The sequence below is a fragment of the Lemur catta genome, chromosome 22, assembly GCF_020740605.2.
Source record: "Lemur catta isolate mLemCat1 chromosome 22, mLemCat1.pri, whole genome shotgun sequence".
Lineage (NCBI taxonomy): Eukaryota > Metazoa > Chordata > Mammalia > Primates > Lemuridae > Lemur > Lemur catta.
In genome coordinates this window covers 21,894,278-21,912,619 of record NC_059149.1, presented here as the reverse complement: position 1 = coordinate 21,912,619, position 18,342 = coordinate 21,894,278, and the positions used below count along the sequence as shown (strand labels likewise).

Genomic DNA, 18,342 nt, shown 5'->3' with positions numbered 1-18,342 from the left:
TTGTAGCTGGCGTTGTCAAGTAGGCAGCCGGATGGATGGGGCTCTGGGGGATGTGGCTGGAGGGTACAAATCTGATAAGTGTTTCAGGCCACGAGGTGAGCTGAGGGCCCCAGCGAGCGGGTGCACGTGGGAAAGAGAAGGCTGAGCCCTGGGTAGTGAAGATGGAACCAGCAAAGTGGGCTGAGCAGGAGAGTGTGGGGAGGCCTCAGGGAGCCCTGAGGAGAGTGGAAGGGGGTTCAGATGGGAGGGAGGGATCAGCCATGCCCAGGGCTGCTGATGGGCTGAGAAGATGAGGCCCGAGGATTCTGAGCCCTGGTGGGAGAGGTAGGGGTGGACCCTAGGCCGAAGTGGGTCCAAGAGGGAAGGGGAGGAGAAGAGGACACAGCTGGTAGAGACAGCTCATTTGAGGGGTTTTGCTTTCAAAGGGAGCAGAGAGGTGGGTTGGAAACTTAAGGGGTGTGCATGATCTCGAGAAGGGCTTTTTGTAAATTAATGATGGGCGATGTGGTAGCTGATGGGAATGATCTAGAAGATAGGGCACAGTCATGATGTGTAGGGGAGACAGAAAAAATGAGCTGTCTCGGTCATGCCTACAGTGACCCTATGTGGTAGGTACTACTTTACAGATAAGGAAACTGAGGCAAAGAATGGTTCAGTCACTTGCCCAAGGTCACAAGGCCAGGAGCTGAATGCTGATGTCTCAGTCCCAGAATGCCCAGCCTGAGCCACTGTGCTGTTCTGCCCGTTGGTTTCCTAGCTGGAGCTCTTCCAGAGTGGGGCCTCCTCTCTCGCTTTTATATCCAACACGGGGCCTGGCGGGGGGCTGTGCAGAGGTGGGACTTGGTTGACCTTTAATGACCCAGTGCTGGAAGTGCTCGTCCACTGCCTCCCACCCCCCGCCCCGCCCCGGGGAAGGGAAGCATGGCCTCAGCCTGCTGCACCCTGAGTCCTGCCTGCCACGCCATGTGGCCTTGCGTGGAGACGGTGGTGCTCAAGAGATACTGGGAAACATTTGTAGGGTGGATGAAGAACGGATGAGAAGGCCACGGCTCATCCTAAACCCTAAGCTGACGGCTGTCCCCGGCATGCCATGGCACTGGGTGTGATCAGGGCTCCTGCTTTGATCTGCTGCCAATGCACTGGGTGACTTGGGCAGATGCCCTGCCCCCTCAGTGCCTCAGTTTCCTTATCTGTAAAATAAAGAGGTTGGCTTAGCTGGCTCTTGCCAGAATGGCTCAGGAGGGCACATGTGTGCTATTTATTTGTACCCTGGTCACTGAAGGACCCCATAATGAGAACTGTCCCACCCTAAACACCAATGTGTTGCTGCGGGCTGCTCGGGGCCCCGGGGCCAGTCTTGGTTCAGCATCCCTTGGTGATTTTGAGCCAGTCACTTTGTCTCCCTCATTTGTACACAGGGTCATGCACACCTAGTTGCTTACCTTTTAGGCTTGTGATAGTTTCTTTTTCCCCTTAAGACTCTCATGACAGATTAAGGTTTGTGATAAATTTTATTTATTTATTTATTTATTTTTAGAGACAGGGTCTCACTCTGTCACCCAGGTTGGAGTGCAGTGGCACAATCATAGCTCACTGTAACAAACTCCTGGGCTTCAGTGATCCTCCCTGTTCAGCCTCCTGTGTAGCTGGGACTACAGGTGCATGCCACAACACCAGGCTAATATTTTTTTGTTTTTGTAGAGGCAGAGGTCTTGATATGTTGCCCAGGCTGGTCTTGAACTCCTGGCCTGAAGTGATCCTCCCACTTCAGCTTCCCAAAGTGCTGGGATTGCAGGCTGTGCCCAGACTGTGACAAGTTTTATTAAGACCTTGGATTAACAGTCGTCATGGTAATTGCTCACTGTATGTGCGGCTCACCCCATACCAGGCGCTGTCCTAAGTGCTTTATGAACCTGTGTATTAACTCATTCAATCCTCACCTCAACCTAATTTAGGAGGTAGGTCCTCTTAAGTGATCCCATTTCACAGGTGGGGAAACTGAGGCAAAGAGCAGGCACAAAAAAGCATATTGAGTGCTGGGAGATGTCACCTAGTGCGAGTGGGCTGCTGTGTCCTCCCACAGGGAGCCGGTGGCCTCTGACATGCTCTCTCCTTCCCCCTGCAGGGACAGGGGCAGACCCGGTGGTCAGCACCAGGAGCAACCACTGCCTGGATGCCGCCAAGGCCTGTAACCTGAACGACAACTGCAAGAAGCTGCGCTCCTCCTACATCTCCATCTGCAACCGCGAGATCTCGCCCACCGAGCGCTGCAACCGCCGCAAGTGCCACAAGGCCCTGCGCCAGTTCTTCGACCGGGTTCCCAGCGAGTACACCTACCGCATGCTCTTCTGCTCCTGCCAAGACCAGGCATGCGCCGAGCGCCGCCGGCAAACCATCCTGCCCAGATGCTCCTACGAGGACAAGGAGAAGCCCAACTGCCTGGACCTCCGCAGCGTGTGCCGGACTGACCACCTGTGCCGGTAAGAGTGATGCTGCTGCAGCCCTGGGGGCTGCCGACAGGAGGGTGCTCGCGAGGCCAGGCTGGTGTCCCCCTGCGCTGCATTCCGTGGGGTCCATCGGCTTAGGACCCCGAACCCAGTAGAAAGGATGTCAAAAAGGTTGAAACTGACTTGGACATGTGCAAAATGAATTGTCACCCATTCATTTCATTCATCCATTTCATCAGTTCATCCATCCATCCATCCACTTATTCATTCATTCATTTGCTCATTCATTCATTCATTCAGCACAGGTTTATCATTTGCTGACTCTGCCCAGCCTCCTGCTGTAGGGAAACCGAGATGAACACCCTGAGGGGCTTATACTTTAAAGTCATGGACTCCTAGAGCCTTGGGATCCCAGCAGAGGCCATGTGGCCATCAGGGAAGGTGCTCTTGTCAATCACAGAGCCAGCGCGTTCTGAACCGAGATCTGAACCGGTGCGGTGTTGAGTGAGGAATGGGCTCTGGAGTCCGACGGTCCTGGCTTTGAATCCTGACTTTGCTTACTAGCTGTGTAACCTCAAGCAGGTTTTAAAAAATTTCCCAAGTCTCTATCCCTTCACCTGTAAAACAGGAATAAAAGTACCCACGGCACAGGGTTATTGTGAGTGTTAGATTACATGACGCAGAGACCGGAATATAGTAAATGCTTAATAAGTGTAGCCTAATTATTAGGAAGGAGGCTTTTAAATTTTTTGGTTATAGTGAGTTGAAATTTGGCCCTTAGTAATTGTAATGTTTTTGTTTGTTTGTTAAGTATTTGTTGAGCTCTTGTTGTGTGCAGTGCTTGGTCCTGAGGTCTGGGCTCACAGAGGTGAGCACAGTGCTCTCCAGGGAGCACCCAGGCCAGCAGGGACACAGACCAGGGGAGGGTGACCCGGCTCAGTGGGACCAGGCTGTGGGCTCTTGCAGGAGGGAGTACAGGGGTGGGCATCTGCTGCAGACTGGGGTTCAGGGGAGGGGGCTTAAGCTGAGCCTTGGGAAACCAGAAAGAGAGAGCCAGGGAATGAGTCAGTTGGAAAATCATGGCACAGGCTGGAGGGGGCAGAGAGCCTGGGTGATGGGAACTGCAGGTGGGCGGTGCATGTGGAGGGGGCTACAGCGGGGGCAGGGGGAGCCAGAGGGGAGGCTGCTGGGAGACAGGGATTGCAACAGGTGCAGGTGTGTATAGGTTGCCTACTCTGTTCTGGACACTGTTCTAGAGGCTTCATTTAATCCTTGCAACAATGCTATGAAGGGGTACTGTTATCTTTATCTGCCAGTGAGGAAGCATCTGGCAAGGTAGAGAGAAAGGAACTGCCAGAGGTCGCACAGCCGTACGTTTCAGAGCTGGGATTCGGGCTGTACGGCTTTCCTTCCAGTGTGGCTTACTGCCCCGGACTAAGATACTGGCTGTGGGGATGGAGAAAAGTGGGTAGTTTCAGAGAAGATTGGGAAGTAGACTGCACAGGAGTGGGTGACTGGCTGAATGTCCCCTGGAGGCGAGAACCCTTTCTGTTTGTTTACTGCACACTCTGTCCTGCACACAGAGCCAGGCACGTGGTGAACATCACCTGGTTGGGTAAATGGATGGTGACCGCCATGTGTCCTAGTTGAGTAACTCCAGGACAATGGAGCCATTCAGTGGGGGTGGTGTTGGACATGCAGCAACCAAGGTGCCTGGGGGACCATTGCCACCTCCATGGCAACATCTGGGAGGCAGCTGGACTTGTAGGGGTGGAGGTGAGTACTGAGGCTGGAGAGGAGAGATGGGCTTGGGAGTTATGGGGCACCTTGTTAGAGATTAAAGCCACAGCAGTGCGTGAGGTGGCATAGGAAGGGCTGGTGGAGCCCACGAGGGATTCTAGGGTGGAGACACCTGCAGAGATGGGCATCCTCAGCGTGTGGGTGATGAGTGAAGCCCCTGGAGGGGCAGGAAGGGCAGAACTTTCCTGCAAACACCAGTGCTTATGGGGGGGGGCAAAGGTAGTAGAGTGTGAGGCGGGAAGGTCAGGGAGGGTAGAGCGCAGGTGGGGAGAGTGGGCCCAGAGGGAGGGGGAACGAGCCGTGGTGCCTCACTGAGTGCGTGTGCAAATGCATGTGCTTGTGTGCATGCCTGTGCGGATGGTGGGAGCCGGATTGCAGTGGGTCCGGCCACTTTGCGCAAGTCAAGGCGTTGGGTATAAACCACCTTCTTCAGAAAGGATGAAGCCAGGGCCTGGGCCTGCAGAAGGACCTGGGGTGAGAGGGCTTCTTTTTAATGTGGGAGAGCCAGGCCGCGTGTGCGCTGAAGGGGAAGTGCCACTTTGGTTTGGAAAATAAGCTCTGCTGCAGTTCAGAGCAGGGACTGATCCCAGAGCTAGCTGCAGGGCTCAGGGAAAGCTCTGTGAAGAAGGTGGGCTTTTTTCCTCTGCTTACTTAAAAAAATACACCTTATCGCCTTAAAACTCAGCACACAACCACACGAGCACGAAACTCAGCAGGAGAAAGGAGAGCCCTAGGAAGACGTTGGGAGCAAACACAGGGACCCTGCAGTGTGGCAGGTTGCTGAGCCTGAGCCTGAGCTTCCTGGTGGCTGGATGAAGGGGAGGCTTGGTGGGCCACACACGTCCTTGTGCGTGGTAGAAGGAGCGCGGAGCACGCTAGTTCTTAGGCCGAGGCACAGTCTCTGCTTGTCCTGAGTGCTACAACGACCTTGGGTGGCGGCTGTATCACACGCAGCTGTGTGGAGTGACAGAGCAGAGCGCAGTGAGGAACTGGGACTCAAAGGGATCGGAAAGGACCAGCGTGAGTCCAAGCTCAGGTCCCCAAGCACGAGGGTGTGCACAGCACCCAGAAAGCCGGATGACTGCAGGGGCTGGCAGCAGGCCCTGGGAGTCAAGCCGCTTGGATGTCTGAGCAAGGCATCTTGTGCAGAGCAGACAGGGATACCAGCACTTGTTTTATTAGTGTTGTTTTAAGGAAGGAGAGATAAGGTAGTGCATGGCTCCTAAGGGGCCTGTGGCCCTGCGTGAGATGGGAAAGTTTGGAGCAGGGGGAATTTGGTGGCTTGGAGAACATCTGTGCCTGTTTAAAGAGCCAGAAGTGTTTTGTTTGTTTTTCTGGAAGTGGGGGAAGCCAGGAACAGAGGAATTGGGTGATAAACTTCACCTTGTGGAACAGAAAGGGTGTTTAAACAAGACCGAGAAGGTCAAGACTGAGGAGTCTTAGCAGCCGAGAGGGGCTGAGACTGGCAGATCAGCTCCGTGCCCTGGGAGAGAGATTTAAACGGTAGCAGCCCCGGGGCCCACGGACAGTGCAGTGTCTGGATTATTGACCTGGGTACCCGGCTGACTTTGGGAGGCCTGGGGCCACGAGGAGGAAGTTCTGTTTGCTCCAGGATGTGGCTAGATGGATTCCTGACCTTGAACCAGGATGTTCCTCCAGCCCATCTCTCCCTAGTTCCCCCCACAACACACCCATCCACATGCAAATTTAAATATGGTCCCAAGGGGGAGGGAAGGGATGAGGGCACGACCTGCGTTTAGGCTGTCTGGCAGGAGCCTTGGGGGATATTACAGCACGGAGAGGTGTCCTTTAGGGAACTTTGCCCTGGACTCAGAGCTGAGACTTGAGGTGGGGACGTTGACTCATGCACCGGGGAGCAACAGAGGCTGCCATGTGCAGAGACGACAGGTGGTAGATGGAGGCGGTTGCCAAGGTGTCCCAGCATCAGCAGACCTGCCTTGTCTCCTCATTCTGCCCGGGGTCTCCTGAGTGGTCCTGCAAGGACATTTTACTCCCAGTGCCACCGGTTTCTCCAGTGATCCAATAAGGCTGCTCCACCAGGTCATCTGCAGGGACCCCTCAGTCCTACCAGGTCTACGGCTCTGATTCTCTCAAAGTAGTTTTCCAGTCTGCCTTCTCCCTCTGCTCCTGCCCTCCCCACTGGAGGTTATATTCCTGGAGAGCTGAGCTCTTGCTGTAGGAGGCAATGACCAGAGAAGCTTCACCAGGGTAGGTGGTGTGGGAGGGTGGATTTGAAGGACGCTTCTCGCCAGCTCTTCCCAGGGGCTCGCCTGGAAGGAGAACCATGGGTTGCTTTCCCCAGCGTCCATGCACGTGCCCAGGCTGCCCTGTGGGTGCCCAGTCTCAGCACCAGGAGGTAACCAGTGGTTTGAGAGGGGCGTCTGGAGGGCAGGAAGCCTGGGTTCTCCACTGTGCAGGGGCAGGGGTGCTCTTCCCGTGTTTCCTGGGTTGGGCTTCCTCCAGGCTCCTGCCCTCCAGAGTGGCGCCACAGCTGGAAATCTTCACTGTGAAAGTGGGAGACCCCAATGGCATGGTGTTTGGAGCAGGGACTGAAGACCTGCAAGCCACCTCCCTTTCCTGGGTACTTTAATGAACAAAGCTGGCCTTGATGGGGCCTCATGAGGAAACCTCTCTGGGCTTTGCACTCTTGGGAAAAGAGGCTTTCGTCCCTGAGCACCTCCCAGGAACGTGCCCCATGCTGCGGTGCTTTGGTGCCCGGTGCTGGATTATCCAAACCTGCCCAGCCCCCATGGGCCCTGCTCTTGCTCAGCGAGTTGGCCCCGTCACGCCCTGGCCTCTCTCCGAGTGAATCTTGGCCCAGGATTCTTGTGGGGGGCGCAGCTCTGCCAGAGCCGACCTAACCGGGCACTACATTAAAGCAAGCGCATTGATTTGCAGTGAGGCACACCTAGTGGCAGGCCTCGTACATCACCCGTGTGATATTTAACAGACTCCGCTGTGCTGTCTTATTAAATGTCACTAACGATAAAGTGTTGGCGGTTTTCCTTGATGTGGGGCTTGAAGAAGCCTTGGTTAAACAAGGATATCTGCTTGCCGGCCCTCGGGGTTAGTGGAAGCACTTCGGAACCTTCCGTCACCCTTTGGACCAGAAGCAGTTTGGGGGCCTTGAGTGAGGATGCACCTCTGGCAGTGGAAGCTGCTGGCTCTCCCTGCAGCTCCAGCCAGCGGCGAAGTCGTCGCGGGAGCCCAGGCTCTGTCTTTCGCCTTTGTCTGGCCCACATCCGTGAGCCTTCAGGGCCGCGGACTTGGGCTGACCACGGGGAGGCATTGCCTTTAAGAGGCTCTGATGAGGAGCCCATGGAATTTGGCTGGATCCTCTCCAGCCCCCCAGCAGGCCACGATCTACATTTTTAAAAACACCATCTTTTCGTTTCTACCCTCTCAACTTACACTCACTGCAAAGATGGTTTCACTGTGTGTATGTGTGTGTGTGTATGTGTGTGTGTGTATGTGTGTGTGTATGTATGTGTGTGTGTGTGTGTGTGTGTGTGTGTGTGTGTATGTGTGTGTGTGTGTGTGTGTAGCAGTGGTTGGGGGGCTGTGGGAGGATGAGTCTGTGGTCCTGGAAACTGCATCCCCACCAGGCCTCATTTGGAAGAGGCCCTCTGAAGTCCCCTGCTCCTCTTAGTCTGCCAAGAGGACATAAATAACTCCTTGCTGGCCCCATGCCATCTCCTGGGCTGTAATTTAACCTCTGGGTGCTGAGGATGTGTATAAATAGATTCCAGCCTGGAGCTACCCTGGCAACCTGGGCCCCTTTGTGCGATGGACACTGTCCTTGTCAGAGAGGATTGTTGGGAGGCAGAGGGAGTTGGGCACACTCCACCCCCCAGCCCCCACCCCCAGGCTGTCCTCAGGGACTGGGGAGGGGCCCTTCAGCACGTTCTCCCCCTTGCCCAGCTTGGGGAGTGTCCAATACCTTTAAGCATTGTGGACAAACAGGTCTGGGTTTTGATTTTTGGCTCCTTGGGACTGTCCCTCAGCTTCTAATTGACTCTCTATAGGATCTGTTGGCAGATGTTTTTAGCAGATTATCTCCAAACGGCAGCAAATGATTATGCGCCTAGGGTTAGGTGGGCTGTGGGGTTTCCGACCTTTCACTTCCTTTTAAAGGAGAGATCCTTGAATTGAATATCTTGAAATTATACACAAAATTTCATGTGTCTCTTTTAGAGGAGAAACTTATTGCCTTCATTAGATTCTCTAAGGGTTCCTGGATCTCCCAAAGCTTAGGAACCTCTGCCTTCTTTAGGGGACCAACTTGGATTGGCTTCCTGGAGAAGGATTTCAGATCTGCCCCCTGGCTCAGTAGCAGGGAGGCCTACAATCGATTAGTGATGCCTGCCACAGGCATGGGAGGGGCAGAATAGAACCGGCCAGTCCTTCCTGGGGCCAGTGGACTGCCTATGGCAGGAGGAGTGGGGGTCTGGCTTCCATTCCTTTATCAACTTCACTACTGTTTATTGGACATCCACTTCTGGTCAGGCATTGTGTTAGGGCTGAAGAGTTAATGAGGAAGTAGATGGAGGCCCTCATGGCACTTAGAGTCTAGTGGCAGACACTGTGTTGATGGCATCTGCAATGGGGGTAGAGCCACACTACAATGAGATGACGGCATCTCACTCCGGTTCTCCTGAAATCCCAGTTCGACTCTGTTACCCACTGGGTCTTCCCTGGGTCACTCTGGTGGCAATGGAGAACAGCCTCTTCTTGGGGCAGATGAGCTGCAGAGAAATAAGACCTCATTCAGGGGCCTGCCAGGCTTTCAGCAGAACTCAGAGTCTGACAGCCACGCCCAGCCTAGAGCAGAGCTGTGCGGAGGTGGAGTGGGGGTCGTGGGATCCCCAGCCCGGGCAGAGACCGGAGATCCAGTGTCCCGTGGAGGCCCCTGTGCTGGCTGCTGTTGCTGGGCTTGATAGGGCCGTGCTCACCCCTAACTCTGGGCCAAGGGTCCCCAGCAACTCCTCCTGGAATCTCCTGTGGCATGTTGAGACAAGGCTGGAATGTTGAACATTACTTTACTAAAGGCTCTGGGGAAATAAACACAGAGAGAAGCTCCGGGCTAGAGATCTAGTGTACAAGATAACGGTTTACGGTGCTGCGGGCCTGGCGGCATGGCTGCAGGGAGAGCGTCTCCACCTGTTCCCTCCAGCCTGGTCTCGAGGCACCCGTGCGCCTGCAAACCCCACACCCCAGGCGGGTGAGGTGCAGCCCCCATCCAGCTAAGGCTCCCACTTGTGGGCTGTACGTGAGGACCCACTTCATCTCTGGGTGGTTGGGGAGAAGTGACCTGTTTGGGGAGATGTCACTTATGCAGAGAATATCAGAATTCAAGCTGGTGTGGTTGGTTTATACCAGAGGCCTCCCCTAGCACTGGGCACCTGTGTGCTCACACAGGGGCAGACACACTTGCGGCTACCCTGGTCTCGAGTGCTCCCGCCGGCTCCCTGATGGTTTCTGCATCCACTCATGGGACCTTAGTCAGTTTGGATTGCTGTGATGGAACACCATAGACTGGGTGGGTGGCTTCAACAACTCACGGCTGTGGAAGCTAGAAATCTGAGATTAGCATGAGGTTCTTGGTGATGGCCTTCTTCTCAGTTATGTCCTCACATGGTCTTCCTTGATGTGTGCGCAGAGAGAGAGAAAGAGAGAGAATCTGGTGTCTCTTCTCTTCTTATTAGGTCACTAATCCGATCATGAGGGCCCCACCCTTATGACCTTATCTAACCCTAATCATCTCCCAAAGACCCCACTTCCAATTACCGTCACACTGGGAATGAGGGTTTTGACATATGAACTTTGGAGAGGCACAGACATTCTGTCTATAACGTCTAGACTTATTCTTCATCAAGCCAGTTTGGTCCCATCCTGAAACCCTCCCCTGGCCACTCTAGATGCGCTCTAGAACTTGTCTGTATCCTTCCATGTGACGCTTACCACGTGGTTTTCTTTTAATATTTTTCTTCCCAATTAGGCCTCTGTTTGTTTTTTTTTTAATATTCTCAAATTGTATTACTACTGTGCTGACTTATTCATTTAACAAGGATTTGTTGTGTGCCCTGTGTGTGCCAGGCACCGTGCTAGACACCGGCCGTCCGCTGGTCCCAGCCCCTGGGGAGCTGACAGTCTGACGAAGGAGATGGTGAGCAAGTCAGCAGACAAGTTTCTGATGAGTGAGACTTGTTGAGACGAGCAGGATGCAGAAGGAGAGGATAACGGTGGCAGAGGGTGGGAACCTGCTTGTACAGCAGGTCAGGAAAAGCTCATTTAAATGGAGACCTGAAGAATGCAGAGCCAGGCATGAGACAGAGGGGAGAAAGCATTTCGTGCAGAGGGAATGGTGTGTGCAGAAGTTTGCAGTGGGGGGAAAGGAATGAGCCGGGGGTTGGCGTGGCTGGAGCAGCGGGGACTTGGGGAGAGAGGCAGGGTCCAGATTGCATGGGGCTTCTCGGGCTGTGGCAAGGAGTCCGGGCTGTTTCCGAGTGCAGTGGGAAAGGACCCTTGGAAGCTGAGTAGTGGCATTATTAAAATTGTGATAAAAAGATTAGCCTGGCTACCGAGTGGAGAATTGAGGGAGGAGGCAAGAATGACTGCAGAGAGGCCGGGAGGAGGTTATTTTAGCGTCACTAGATCAGAGATGATGGCAGCTCAGCCCAGGGTGGTGGCCGTGCGGAGAGAGGTAGATGGATAAATTGGAGATATTCTGGAGATGGAGATGATACGGCTCGAACGCGAGAGTAAAGGGCGACGGTGGTGCAGGAACCCAGGGGTGACTCATGGGCTCCCGGCTTGAGCAGCTCGGTGGCACCGGGGCTATTTTCTGAGATGGGGAAGGCCTGGGGCGGGGGGATAAATCAGGAATTCCATTTTGGGCATGTTAATTTCAAGATGCCTTTGAGACATTCGTATCTGGTGCTTGACTGGAGTTGTAAATTCTGGGGTCATTAGCATATTTATGGCGTTTGAAGCCCGGGGAGCAGGGAGGGTTCTCCTAGGAAGAGCCCAGTGTGACAGGAGGTGCTGAGGACGTGCTGGCCCCCCGTTAGTGGTCCACAGTGTTGGGCGTCATCATTGTGGTGCCCCAGGACTCAAAAGAACATGCTGTGACAAGGAGGCAGCAGACAGCTGTGCCGGACGCTGTTGAGAGGTTGGGAAGGATGAGGACACACAGCTTCTCGTTGGACTGGGGAACATGGAGGGCCTTGGTGACTTTTCCATGGTGGTTTTGGTGAATTGTTGATTATAGAAATCTGATCGGCGCTAAAGAAATGTTGGCCAGAGGGTGGGTGAGAGCTCCCTGGGGAAGATGCTGATGGAAAGGGAAAATGTCTGTCCCTTTGGTGGAGACAGGGCGGAGGAGAACGCAATACTGGCTTGGCCTTGGGAGGTGTGGGGTGGAGGTCGAGGTGAGCAGGAGAGCAAGGGTGGTCCCTGTCATTGTGGACAATCCCAGGTGCTCCGCCGTGCCACCCTGCAGATCCCGGCCTTGGGGTAGCCTCCAGTGTGGGTACCACGTCCCTGATGGCCTTCAATGCTCGTTGCATACACTGCACTGTGAGTCGGACCCCAAACATCCCCTCCCTCCACTGTCCTCCTTGGGATCAGAGCGGCTGCAGTGCAGTTGCCACTGACTAAGCTTCTGCTACAGCCAAGAGCCCTGCAAACGTGGGAAGAGACTTTTTCTCCTAGCGCCTGTGCCCCTGTGAGCAACCCAGCCCCTTCGAGGGGACAGCTCTTGGGCTGCCCAGACGACCTTGCTTCTCCTGCATTCAGCCTTCCGCCCAGAGGACACTCTTAGGAGAGCACTGAGGAGTGTTTGGGAGGCGTCCCCAGGGCTCCCACCGTGGAGTCCTCTCCAGCGTGTTTTGAGGATGTGGCTTTCATGCGGCCAGCCTCACAGTGCGCTTTGCCTTCCCGGGAAGGTGTCCCCAGAGGTGAGGCAGCCCTGTTCCTCTTCCATTCAAGTGGCATCATGAGCTGTGGTGTCCTGGAGCCAACTCTTAGCTTCACGGCCCCTTCACGGGTGCTCTGGGGAGATTCAGAGGCTGCACGCTGGTAGCCCTGGTATCCCAGGGTCTCCAAGGTGGGTGAGCTCATCAGAACACCACCGGCCCCTCCTGCCTAGAGAAGAACAGGGACAGACATTGACTTATGAACGAGGGAACAGTGAGGTATTTGGTATTTGCTCCTTATATAGAGCGGGAGGGAAATTTTGGGATTGCTACTCCCACCTCGCCTGGCCCAAGACACATTGTCTGCAGGAGTCCTCTTGCATGCAGGTCCCTCCTTCTCTCTTTCCATGGGGGGCACACTCTCAGCACCAGAAAGTCATGATGAGCTGGGGCCAGACACATCCTCGCCATAGCAGTTGCATGAGTTGGGCACGTTCTTCAACATCGTGGAGCCTGTTTTCCTTGTCAGGGTGAGGACAATGGCACCTGCTTTGAAGCTTTGCAGCCCATTGAGGAGGACGTTTGTGGAGCTCTGTTTCTGAGTGCATCGCACCCAGGCTGCTGAGGGGGACCACGGACCTGCCCCCCGGAGCCCCCAGGCTGGACCTGGCTGTGAGATGCAGGGCTGGCTCCCCAGGCTTGGTGGGGCCATCAGGAAAGGCCTCTTGGAGGTGGCATCTGAGCCAGGTTTGAAGGAGGGGCAGGCCTGCGCTAGGAGGTGGCCCTCCTGCTCCTCACAGAGGGAACATGGTGTGGAAAGGAGGAACCCGGGGGAGAACAGGGCGGACCAGCTCACACAGCCCTGGCCGTCGGGCCAAGGAGTTTGATTTTCTCTGGAAGACAGTGGGGAGCCATGAAATTTTAAGCAAGAGAGTGACACGATTCAATTGGCATTTTAGAAAGGTCCCTTTGGCCGCCATGTGCAAATGGGTTGGAGGAGTGGGGCTGGAGACAGGGGGTCCCATGAAGAGACCGAGCTGTGCTGGGGCCTGAGACAGGGCCGAGGCAGAGGGTGGGTGGGGAGGGGCTGATCGGAGGGACCCCCAGAGGTCCATTCCTTCTGACCCCTTGTCACTTATTGGCTGCAGATAGTGAAGAGGGGCGTCTGGGGTGATGCCAAGGTCTCTGAACTGGTGGCCTGCTGGCCAGCAGTGCCATCACCTGAGAAAAGGGAGGAGGAGGAGGAGGAGGAGGAGGACGAGGAGGAGGAGGAGGGGCAAGGGGAGGAGGAGGAGGAGGTCTGGGCATGGAGGGAAGTTGTTTGGGTTTCAGACTTGTTGTTTGAAAGCCTTTGGAACGTGTGCGTGGAAATGTCAAATCCGAAAAGCATTTGTCTATCTGGGAGTTCGGGAGAGAGGCAGGGGCTTGCGGTCGAGATTACGGGATTAGGGGAAAGAACGCATGGAAAGCTGCGAGCATTGGGGCCGGCGCATGGGCACATGGTTCACATCGCTCCTTCAAAGAGCGCCTAAGCTCATTTGGGGAGACAGGGCTCACCCGTGTGAACCGCTAACTGCGAAGAGGAGGCCCTCTTTAATTAAGTGTTGTAAGGATTAAACTGCTTGCTGCAGGCATTCGGAAGAGGGGGCCGTGTGGCTGGGAGAGCCAAGAAGGGTGGTGTGGAGACAGGCCGCAGCTGGGGCGGGAGGGAGGAGGCTGTCCCGGGGCTGTCCTCCTCCAGAGACAGGAGGCCTGGCCCAGGCCGGGAGAGACTGCCCTGCTCAGAGCTGGCTAAGGGAGGGGAGTCTGTGCGTGGGGGGTGGGTGTGGGATCGCAGCTCTGAGATGCTCCGGGAGGCACTGAGCAGACCAGGGCTCCCACCTGTCAGTCCCCAGCCCCAGCAGGCCCGGGATTCTCTGAATGTTGCTTAATAAGAGGACGAGATGGGGTCAGGTTGGAAATTAGAATGAGTTGCCTTGCTAGGTAGCAAGTTCCCCATCCTCACAAGGGCAGAGGCAAAGGCTGGGGGTCTCCCTGTCGGCCTCAGATGAGTCTCAGGTGGGGGCTTTTTAGGTCCCTTCTGAGTGTGCATAACTCTGACCATCTGTCCCTTGGGGCAAGTGAGGGGAATAGACGATGTGATCCCGGGTCTCCCTCCCCTTCCTCCTGTCCTCTTGCTCCTCTGCTCTATTTTCCCTCCTTCCTCCCTCTCTTCCTCCCTCCTTCTTCCCTGTCTCCGTACCTCCCTCCCTCCCTCTCTTCTTCCCTCCCTCTCTTCCTCCTTCCCTCTCTTCCTCCCTACCTAATTCTCAAAATGAAATTGGTTTTACTGTTTCTGTTGATTATAAAAACCATATGTGCTCATTATAAATAATAATTCAGGCAAGACAGAAGAGTGCACTCAAAGAAAGTAGAAATCATCCCCAGTCCCACCACCCTGAAATCAGCCATGGCTGACGTTTGGGAGAACACACACTTTCAGCATTTCTGTTTAGGTGCATATATGTATTTTAACAAGAATGATGCCACGTAGTACACGCTGTTCTGTAAGTTATTTTTTTCCTGTAAATATATTGTTAACATTTTCCCATCTCAGTACATATGGGTTTTTTATGACAGTCTAGTTTTTCCTTATCGGTTTGTGTCCCTGTGATTGTCTTGAACAGCGTGTCTTTGTACACTTGCCTATTCACTCCTGTTGTTTAGGAAATGCCGTCTGGACCTGAGCCTGCCAGGTGGTAGGGGACAACCATATTCCAGGCTTTCCAGGGGGAAGGGGAGCTCTCTGAGGGACGAGACCCTCAGAGAGCTCTTGGGCCCCCGATGTGGGACTTACGTGATGTGAAGGAGAGGACAGAACTGCAATGAACCTGTCTTCATGGCAGGTGGGGCACGTCTCCGGGCAGTTGCCATTGTGGTGTGGGTTCTCCGCTGGGTGCGTCATTGGGGAGTGTATGGTCTGTTTCCCTGTAACCTCCCAAGGCAACGTCAGGTGAGGACTGTCATGGAGCCGGTGAACTTCAGAACAGAGTATTTGGAGGCCTCTGTAGCAAGCATCCAAAGACATGACGAAAGATAATGCCCAAAGTGGAAAGTTCTAGCAATCAGTAGGTGCGTTGGCATCATTGCAACATAAGCTAGCTGGTAACGTTGAGAGTGGGGGCCGGGGGGCCTGGTGGGGAGAGTTGGAGTGTTGGCCAGGCTGTGCCTCAGGGGTCTAGATGGCAACTTTCCCCACCCGCTTTTCCTAAGTGTTTTGTTTCTCTGGGACAGTTTTAAATAAACCAAGCAAGGATCATTGCCTACTACTTGCTAATCCTCCCCTAGTTCCAGCAGGAGGACTTGAAATCCCTATGAGATCAGCAAGTAGTAGCTACTGAGTGACAACTGGTGAGTTCCTAAGGCTTGGGGGCTGCACAGCCAGGCAGGTAAGTGGTGAACTTCCCGGCTGATGGAAAGAGGCGTAGGGTGGTGCCTGGAGGAGGGATGGCTGTCACCTCCCTGTGGCTGGGCAGGCTCGGAAGAAAGCCAGTGTGAGGAGCAGGTCTGGGTCAACCCCTCCCGCCAAAGATCTCCAGCCTTCCCTCGCTGGAACTCGTCCACAGAAGCCCAGTGTTCCCGCCTGTTTCTGCAGAGCCCTGGGCGGGAGAACTGTCCCCTTTTGCAGGGTCATTGTATTCTTGCTGCTTTCATTTGGGCTTGTGGCTTTAAAGAGGTTGTGCCAGTAAGGGGCCTCAGAGAGGGTTCCAGCCCAAGCTCCTGCAGTGGGTGGGGACGGCTGGGTCTGCACTGTGTCCTGTGTCCTGGACGGCCCCGCCCCTGGCCTGAGCACCCCTGCCTCGTCCCCTGCATGTGTTCGCAGGAGACCTGGCGTGGTGTGCAGGTGAATAACGTGGGAGGCTGGCAGGGGTGCAGGGGGAGACTGGTTTCTGTCTTTAGTGTGCCTCAGTCTTACTCATGTGGGGATCAACGTGTGCTGTCTAGAAAGGTGGCAACTATGGGACCTGGGATGACATTGTTGTGCCTGGAAATGTGGCTGATGAAGCCCCAAGGATCCGTGGTTTCACCTTGAAACAGAGGTGGAGGTAGAGCTTAAAGATCATCCCAACAAAGTTTCATTTTATAGATGAAGCCTAGAGAGGTAAAGTTAGTTGCCCAAAGTCACACAGCTAAGGAGTGGCAGGACCCTGGACAAAAGGTCAGGTCTCACCTCCCTGGGCACTGCCTGCTTTTCTATATAATGAGTCACAAACCTGGGCCCCAGACTTGGGAGATGTCACGTCTCTGGGCCTCAGCTTCCTTATGAGAAAGAACGGGCAGAATGGAATCTGTTCTGTCCCCATCGTGGGGTTGTTGTAGGAAATGAGAGAACAGCCGTGGATACCTGCAGTGCTGCACCGTTTAGAAACCTGATGCTTCCCAGCGCCGTGCTGGCCTGTGGACCTGCTCCGTTGCAGCGGGAGAAAGGCGGCATGGCCGTGGGGCTGTTGGGTAGACCTGGGTGCAGGGCAGGTGGCAGGGCAGGCCTGGTGCTTGGACACATGCAGAGCTCTGGAGGTGGCATTTGGCGTCTAACTGTGGGCAGCAGGTCTAAGGCCAGTTGGATCTTGGGGTAGCCTGGGCCTGGCAAGGGGGAAACCACTTCTCTTCCTTCCTTTCCTTCCAGTTTTTTCCCAGTGAGCCCACAGAATGCCCCGAGCCCCTGCGCTCCCGCCAGAAGCCCAGCCAGTCCGCCCACGGTGCACCGAAGGCTGGGCAGGAAGGGGCGGAGGTGGCGGGGAGCCCACCCGGGAGCTCTGGGGTCGCTGGTCCAGAACCTTCCCTTTCTCCATATGGGCTCAGGCCCGCATCGCTCTCTCCCCTCCGGATCAACCTCCCAGAGGTCAATGGCAGAAAGGAGGGGGGAGAAACAGAAATGATGATGACTTTGATTTTTTTTTTTTCCCCTTCTGTTGGAGCCTGGGGAGGGTGGTTGTTTTGCTTCCTGGACCTCAGCAGAGGATTCTCTGCCAGACAATCATCTCGGTGCTTTCATTGCTTTCTGAAGCTCCTCTAACTGTGCAGGGTCGGCTATTAAATGGTCATCAAACCTCAGCCTCCATCCCATCAATAGTCATAAAGTTGGGGAGATAAAAGCCATCAGTTTTCCATTATAGCTGAAAGCAATACTGTAGATAGCTATTTTCTGAATGCTGCAGATAGATGTGTTTTAACTAGAGCAGGGTTTCCAGTGGCCCCCGGCTCAGCCCTGGGCCCTGCTGGGCCTGGGATAACCTGTCAGGTGGTTAAAACGGAGGAGGAGCTGGGCTCTGTCTCCCTCAGTCCCCTCTCTCCTCAGAGAATTGGACGGGCAGGTCCTCAGGCTTGGGGTGCTGGGCGGAGACCTTGGCAGGGGTACTTTAGGCCCCTCCGCTGCATTCTAACCAGACACTGGGAATAATGCCATGAGTTGTGGTCTGCCCGTTCTGATGAGAAGTGACCTCCTCTGCCTGCTCTCGGGTGCGGGCAGGCCAGGGGCTGGGCTCAGGGTCGGCTACTGCTGATCTCTGATCTGGGGGGAGCTTTTACTGCTGATCTCTGACCTGGGGGGAGCTTTTACTGCTGATCTCTGACCTGGGGGGAGCTTGGGGGAGGCGGGGGAGGTCAGGGCCAGCAGGCTGGGTCTGTGCGGACCAGGGGCAGCCTGAGGAAGCCGAGCGCCTGGGATGCAGACCGTTGCGGGCGGGGGTGGCTGCTCCTGATATACAGTCCCCTGTAGCTTCTCACAAACGAAAAGGCCATTTGGAAATGGATTTTGCAATCAAACAGGGCAGCAGCGAGCAGCCATCAGATAAGTCCTCAGAATGAACTTTTCCAACCACTCAAAGCCCAGGGCTCTCCTGACTCTGGTTCCAGAAGACTCTGGGCTCTGAGACCACCGCCCGCCCCCAGCATTGGCCCCCACATCTGCAGTGGCCTTTCCTGGCACCCCTGGCCTCCCTGAATGGGTAACATGCCTCTGGTTTCCCTGCCTCTGGGGTCTTGGAGGACAGGTCCCCCTGCCTAGAGCGTCCTCCTACCCCAACGAGAAAGCCCATTCGTCACCTCTTTGAAGCTCCTCTGTCCTTTCCAGGGACCTGTGTTTTCTGTTCCCCACCCGCGGGGGCTCCTGTGTTCCC

General features: G+C 55.0%; 1 protein-coding gene across 1 annotated transcript in view; it reads left to right on the top strand.

Annotated features, from left to right (window-relative positions):
* GFRA2 (GDNF family receptor alpha 2) overlaps nucleotides 1-18,342 on the top strand; it is a 70,979-nt gene that overhangs the window by 24,860 nt on the left and 27,777 nt on the right. The window contains exon 3 of the mRNA XM_045535328.1: nucleotides 2,126-2,480. Within this exon, the coding sequence (XP_045391284.1) occupies nucleotides 2,126-2,480 (355 nt within the window). The remainder of the gene's footprint in view (nucleotides 1-2,125; nucleotides 2,481-18,342) is intronic.